Here is a 7,891-nt window from a genome sequence, read left to right as displayed (position 1 = left end):
TCTGACTCTATTCAAATAGACCCCTTTCACTGGAGTTTGACAAACAACCTAAACCCCACCTTAGATAAACCAGTGACAAATGTGTCAAACAGCTACACATTTAAAATGGTCTCCTACTTCATTGGGAATCAACTCCTAGTGATGCTGACTCAAGCTCCCCAGTACTGTCCTAGTTTCCAGCGTTTCCTCCGTGTTTCCATGTCTACTTTCTTGGCAACTTTGTGGAGGAGACCTGTACCAGTCTTCCAGAATATATCCTGCATCACGATGCAAAAATCTGCCTCGTCTGAATTAGAAAAGAGTTTTTCCTGATCTTCTCCACGTGACCTGCGGTCCCTTTTCACCCTAGCTTTCTCTGGCCGTGTCTACTGCTGTGGTCCTAGCACAATCCAGGGTCTAACCTCACAGCCCAAAGCTGACAACTAGGACTTCAGCACACGATTGCTACTGAGCCCCTCTGATCCTTATGTATTTTAAGACACTTTATCCCTGTAGTTGGGGAGAAGAAAAAGTAAGCACCTGACTGATACTCACGGTTAGCACATGGGGGGGATGTCTAAAGTGATTCTTAAAATAATTGATTAATGTTCTGGAGTAAGAGGATTAGAAGTAAAAAAAAAAAAAAAAGATCAAGTCTACAGAGGCTAGCAGAGTTAGATTCATTCATCCATACAGATGGGAGAAATCTGTGTGACCATCTGCTCCCACTCTCTTATTTTGCAGATAAGGAAAGCGAGGCTAAAGAATGTGGCTGAAGTCATGCAGTGGTTACCAAAAGTCAGAGCATGGTGTGATCTGGCCCAGTGTGTCTTTGCTTAGGGTAATGGCCCTGGTTGCCCACCTCAGGGTGGTTGGCATCTCTGCTCCACTAACAAAATGGGAGCCCAGGCGCAGGGTGACCCGTCTGGCCACAAACACAGAAGTTTTGAGGGATGTCTGCTAGAGCACAGAAATACATCTCGGGCTCCACGAGAGACCTTAAAATAGCTCCCATGTGGCAGCACCACTTGGATGGCTTTGCAAAGACAGTCACTGAGCCAACAACCCAGAGGAAGTTTCAGTTGAAGGTTGAAGAAGCTTTCAGACCAAAGTCAAGGGGCTGGAACCTCAGTGATGTTCTAATAATCCAGAAAGGTATTCAGCCCTGTGGGTACTGAGGACTGTTTAAGGAGAAGTGTTGTCAAAGTTAAAAACAAAGCTCTTGTTTCTGATTCATTCTGGGGAGTGAGTAATATATCTTTAGGTGGGAGGGTGATTGACATGCAATTGTGGATGCCTGGCAATGGTCTTCTGGCTTGCACCTGCCTATCAGAGTACAACATTGTGTGGCAAAACTGAAAAGTGGAAAGAAAAATTAACAAGGCAAGTATTTAAAGTCCCTTGAATCCCAAGGTGACCAAAGTACTAATTAATGTCTCCAGATACTGGGCACTGAGTAACGACTTTTCAAAATAAATGCAGTAATTCACCAGCTATTATTTTTAACAAGGGGCCAAGCTTGGGAATTCACAGGGCATGTGGCTGGATAAAGTGCTTTTATTTTGCCCCTAACACCATGCCATATGAAAGCAGGCATTAAACACATGCTTTTGACCATCCCAGAGATGGCATTTACTTGTTAGAGAGTTAAAGTAACATCAGTCAGAAATAAGGAAGGATTTTACCTCCTTATACAAAGACCTGCAGAATCATTATAAGAATTTGTCTTCTTATTTAAAAAAAAAAAAAATCTAAGAACTGTTAATGATCAGAGGAAATGTACCAGGACATTTTTTCCACATTTTAACAGGGAGTATAACTTTTCAAAAAAGAAATGTAAGTGGATAATAAACATAAGTAAAAACGTTCAATCTAAGTAATGACCCAAAATGCAAATTAAAAGAAAAACAACTAAATTAGCACAGATTAAAAAAGAAAACAATTCCTAATGCTGATAAGGGTACAGTGAAGTAGGCAATTCTCTTTTGATGATAGAAGTGTAAATTAATTTACTCTTTCTGAGGAAAAAAATAACAATATGCATCAAGAGCCTGAAATTGCTTATAGCCTTTAAACCAGTGATCCTATTTATAGTTATCTTGCCTGAAGAAATAATTTTAATACAAACAAAGCTTTATGCAAAATGTTGCTTATGCCAGCACATTTATAATATTTGAAAAGCCAAAACCAACTTAAATGCCTATGTATGGTAAGATTTAAAGAATAATTAATAAAATCTATAAAATACCTGTACATATACCTAAAAGAAAAAATTTTTAATAATAGAAAAACAATTTTAATATCTGGATGATGAGGTTCTCCAAATTCTATAACATGCATAACTAAGTAAAATCCTGAAAATGGATGATTTTTTTAAATCAATAAAAGGAAAAAAAAAGATACTGACTAAAATCACTTTGCAAGTGTTTTTATCCATTAGAGTTTTATCGCACTATGATGACCTCTTCAGTTAAAATGAGATCAAACGTGTCAAAGTCTCTCGCTACAAAGTAGCTCCCCATCAGTTCCCAGACCCTGAAAAGGGTTCTAGCCAGCCACACAGAGATTTGATTCTGAACCCAGTATTTGTGATGCACACCCGCTTCTCAGACTCTCTGACGAACTGAGCCAGACATCCCAAACTCAAAAGCCCTGTGCAGCTACATCTCTTCATTGCCTCATTTGGGCTTCTTTACTTATTTCGTGTCAGGTCCCCGTCATTGGCTTCATTCTGCACTGAAAATACTACCTTCACTCCTGAGAATCTTCCACTTCACTGGAAACCTCTCTCTAACTATGTTAACTGGTCTCATTCTATTACTCAGCTACTCTCTTTTGTTCCTACCCATTGGAATTAAACCCCTTTTGATAGAAGGACTGTAACATGAATGGAGATTTCCCACTTCTAGTATATTTCAAGCATATACTCTGAAACATGGGAACTCCATCTCTTGGTAACAGTTTACTAATTTGTACACATATATAATTTAAAAATAGAACTGGCAATGCCAAGAGGCATATGTAGGGATGTTACACTTGCCAACTTCTCTGAAGAATTGCTGTGGAAATAATGAAGGGAAGTTTCCTTCCTTCTCCAGCCTCACTGATCACGTTTGGCAAGACTTCCATGTGTCACTGGGTATCAGCACAGCCCATAGTAAAGGCCCTGAAAAATGGTGAGGGAAAGCCAACTCTAAAACAATGGAATCCATGACTCTTCCTATATTTTTGTATAATGAATCCTAATAAGAAACAATTAACAGCCAGGCCTATGACATCAGCTTTCTATTATTTGTGATTGATTCACTTTAGGCAGGTGTTTTGAAGTGTACTGTAGCCAATTTCATTGATCATAAGCCAAGTCATGAAGGGATTCCACCATCATGGAAAGTGAAGTAGGCTTACCCCAGGTGAAATTTACTAACTTATTCATGGGAGAAAAGTGACCTGATTAAAAAAGGAACTGGTTATATGAATTCTTTTTTTAGCACAACCATTCAAAACAAATTTCCCCAAAGCACCAATACATTTTAAAACCATCGAAGGCTTAGAGCACTTGACAAAAATAGAGTGCATTGTGCAGCAAAATAATCTCTTTTCCATAGATAAGACTGTATTGTCTATCATTATTCTTGATGGCTTCAAAGGACATTCAGCCATATCTTAAGAGTTAAGTACCCTCTCTCCTCCTTCCTTCAGTGTCATTTGTCACAAATTGGGAACTTGCTTCAAAATTACTGCAGGTTTTTCAGAATATCTTGTGCCTTGCCTTCCTGATCACCAACTTATACCTCTCTCCTATTAATTTCCCAAATGATTTGAAGTTATGGTTTTTTCTTTACAGACCCCATTCATATTCACACAGGGAGATTTTTTTCTAAGGGAAGCTGCAAAGAAGAAAGTGTTTCCATTATTGACTCAGGCTACAGTCTGGGGGGAAAAAAAGGAAAAGAAATGGAAGCAACAAAAGACTAACTGAAGCAAGGAAAACCAAAAAGTGAAAACATTCCCAGGATGTTGGAAAGATGAAATAGTCCTAAGAGCAGCAAACCTTTGAATAAATACTAGGGATCTGGAAGAAAGTTACTTAGAATGAAAATAAAATTTTTATGAGAAAATGGGAGAGAGAATTGAAAAGGGCGTGCAAATAAAAAAGTCAGAATACTCACGTTAAAAACAGGGATTGAATGAAGTGTAACAAACAACTGAGAAGGGCCAGGCTCATCTTCACCAGTGTTTCATCATCTGGTAAAATTTGTTTCCTCGCTTTAATGGGCAACGCTCCACAGAACAGGGGAGCATTGAACAGTCCCATCAGTTTCCTCTACCCCCGCTTCTGTGCTCTATAAAATAGCCAGTCCCTCAAAAAATCGCCATTTTTTTAACACTGGGGAAGCCATATCTCTGTCTAATCCTTGTTAACTCTTGCCTTATGTAACCATCTCTGAAAATCTATTATCTGTCATTAAACTTTAGGCCTGTGACTGTATATCCGTGGACAGCTTTCTGGAAGTCAGTGACCCAATGAGACAGCTACTCAGGAGGCAATCATGTGTGGAAACACAGAAACGAGAGAGTGTATGTGAATCATTGCCCGTGGCTTCGATTTTCCCTAAAGCAAAATAAGCACAATTTGGACACGTCTCCTGGTGATATTAATTAAACCAACTTGTAAGCATATACCATAGGCACAGCCTATGCCAGGAATGTACAGTGATACACAAATAAATGGCTCTGTTTCCAAGTAATTTACAATTTAATGGGGAGGGAAGAATAAACAACAGAGAGCAATAAGTACTACTAGGAAGGAAAATATAAAACATCTCAAAGTTCAAAAAAGAGAGAGATTAATTCCTACTAAGGGTCTTAGAAAAGCTTCTTGAACTGGATATTGCTTGATTGGGGGGTGGGGGGGCCTTAACAGAACAGAAGGAAATAGAGTATTTGAAAAGAAAGGTATTCTGAGCAGAAACATGAGTAAAGGCACAGAGCTGAGAAATCATAAGCTGTGTCCATGAAGAACATTTGAGCCAGGTTGACTAAAGCACAGGGCATATGAAAGAATATTGCTTGGGTCTTCCAACCTTTTTTTTTTAACAAGGCTAGACAGAGAGTGGTCAAAAGCAGAGTTTCTAGAGCCATATGGCTTGGATTCAAATCAGTTCTCTGCCACACCCTTGCTGTGTGACCGGGGGCAAGCAAGTGAATTTTCTTTGCCTCCATTTCCGGTCTGTAAAATGGGGATTATATGGACATGTACTTCATACAGTCGTCATGGGAAACAGGGGCCTTAGAAGAGTCCATGGCATGTGATGAGCACTCGGTGAATATGAGTTATTAGCACCCTTATCTAGAGTCTGCATACATAAGAAGGCCGTAAGGAAAATTATTTGGTCTTTTCTCTGAGCTACATCAAACTAGCTTCTTTAACTTAAACACAGAAGTCTTGGGCCATTAGAAGTGGGGGAGCAGTCATTAATGACTAACGGGTAAATAATCAGATACTTTTGCATTCCTGCTCTTACAACGTCCATAGAAAATAGGTCCTCTGAGCATTCTGTTCATCTACAAGCATAGAAGCTCACTGTGCTTGCTCAGGCTGCCCATGAGACAAGGCAAGTCAAAGAATGGCTAGTTCCACAGAAAATGGTTTAAAGTTGGGCATTCTTTTTCTGTATTTATTTATTTGTTCTCTTGCCTAGTCAGAAACTCTGGCATCTTTGAAGGTCCAAATGTGTCCTGACTCAAAGATCCTCTTACAGGGGAGGGAAAATTTTTCTGGACCCTCTCAGGGTCCCTTGCTGGGTCTGAAAATTAAACTGACAAGGACAGATTAACAGGAGAAAGGCATATACACTTATTTAACATGATTCCCATGGCATGAGAGCCTTCATAATGAAATGAAGACCTGAAGAAATGGTTAAACCTGAGGATTTTTATGCCAAGTTTCAGAGAGTGGACAGTCATATAGATACTTACGATAGAGAATATGAGGTAAGTGTAGTAAACTGGAGGAAACTTAGCAGGCTTATTTATTCAAATTCTTCTTGGATGTCCCTCTGTCTTGGAGATAATGACGCTCCTTTCCTCCAGGTATGGAGTGGGCATCTCTCACATGAGGGATTATGACCCATTTCAGGTGAGCATGCTGGCTGGCTTCTGCCATTTTCTCAAACTCCTTCAGCTTAAAAATATTCAATGTGCCAAGGTGTCATATTTTGGGGGTCATGTGTCCTACACCCCATCCCACCACACTTCTCAGCACAGTTCCACCATGTAACTCTATTTCCACAAAGAAACCCAAATCAGCACTAGTTTCTAACTGTGTCTATACAGAGAGTAAAAACAAGAAGATTTTGGTAAATTTAATTTGCTTCCTCTCTCAGCATATTCATATCCTTGGCACCTCAACTATTAAAAAACAAAACAAAACAAAACAAAACTGCAGACTGCAGTTAAACAAAAAAGCAGAGTCGAGTCTCAATTTAAATATAAGTAAATTTGAACCTTAGGGTCATTTATAGTACTAATCCTTTCTGGAATATGACAGGAGTTGGCTGACTGATGGTAATCTATGGCCATATCTAAGAGCCATGGACTATGTGCTTAGCAAGACCCTAAAATAACTTAGCTCAGAAGGACTCCCATACTTTCTTCTTCCCCACCATGAATGATTAGCTGTGCTATGAATTATAACCTCCTCTAGAAGAAAATAGGTTTGCAGAATGTGAAAATGCCCATCAAGAAGGGAAAGGAAGAGGGGATAAGCCTCTCTTTGAGAAGGAATCACCCTTACTAATTAAGACAGAGATGTAGACTTGCAAAAGCAAAGGTTTACAAACTAATGAACTCTTTTTCACTCATAGAGGTATCTTCAGTAGCTATCTCTCCAACCTTCCTCTCCCCATCTTCCCCACTCTCTCCTTCTCCCTCCCTCTCTCCCTCCCCCTGCCCCCTTCCTCTCCCTCTAGGCCTAAGGTATGAGAACTACTTCTATGTTTGGCTCCATTTCCCATTTCTGTACAAATCTCTAGACAGATAAAGACACAAGTTTCATTTTTCTCACTTTCTAGGAAGGCTAAAAGGCACACAGTACAGGGGAAACCTAGTTAACCTCCTTTAGTATAGGATTCTATATCCCCTTACCTATTATAATTGCATTGTCTGCCTGGAAATTCTATTTTAGACACCAAAATGAATAGATGCCTAGGAATACTTTATTGTTCTTTTCCTTATTTACAGCTTGCTTTCTTTCTAGTGAAAGCTTAGTTTATTTACTGAATTGTGGAACAGAGAATTTGGTCCATCAGGGCTTGAAAATGTCGACCACAGTCTTCTGAATAATGTCCTAGTAATTGATTAAATTGAATTCCAAGTCACTTCTTGTCCATACCTAGCCCACATTTTCTGATTATTTTACAAGTGAGCATTGAGAGGATATTGCCAGCATTGGCTAAGTAACACTGTGCTTCTCCTCTTTCTATAGAAGCACTCGAAGCCTTCCAAAGAAACTTTCATCTATTAACTCTCACAATGGTTCTGTGAGACACGGCGACATTCACATCTTTGAAATGATAACAAAAAAGTCAGCTCTAAAAATCTCCTGATTAGGAAAACAATATCCTAAATCTATCACAAGGAACTAATGTGGTTTCTGTGCTAATTCAACTTTGAAATTCCATTTTCTTTATATTACTAGAACTGTTTCTGTTCTTAAACAAAGGTTCATTTCTGCCACTAATTGTCTTTATAACTTTGGGCAAGACATGTAATTTCTCTGCATCTGAGATTTCTTATATATAAAGTAAATGAGGATTTCCAGCTAAAAATGGAAGTTTGACACACCTCAAAAATGACAGAATAGGGGGCGGAGCAAGATGGCGGAGGAGTAGGAGACCTAGATTTCGTCTGG

General features: G+C 39.2%; 1 protein-coding gene across 1 annotated transcript in view; it reads left to right on the top strand.

Moving 5' to 3' along the window:
- The first annotated feature begins 5,895 nt into the window (after window positions 1-5,895).
- LOC112821941 (Y-box-binding protein 1-like) overlaps window positions 5,896-7,891 on the top strand; it is an 11,984-nt gene continuing 9,988 nt past the window's right edge. Inside the window, 1 exon segment of the mRNA XM_073894904.1 lies at window positions 5,896-5,973. Within this exon segment, the coding sequence (XP_073751005.1) occupies window positions 5,896-5,973 (78 nt within the window).

The sequence above is a fragment of the Callorhinus ursinus genome, unplaced genomic scaffold, assembly GCF_003265705.2.
Source record: "Callorhinus ursinus isolate GAN/ISIS: 27379988/994484 unplaced genomic scaffold, GSC_fseal_2.0 scaffold8, whole genome shotgun sequence".
In the NCBI taxonomy this organism is placed as follows: Eukaryota; Metazoa; Chordata; class Mammalia; order Carnivora; family Otariidae; genus Callorhinus; species Callorhinus ursinus.
Note: the sequence above shows the minus strand (reverse complement) of the source record. Positions and strands in the feature narration are given on the sequence as shown.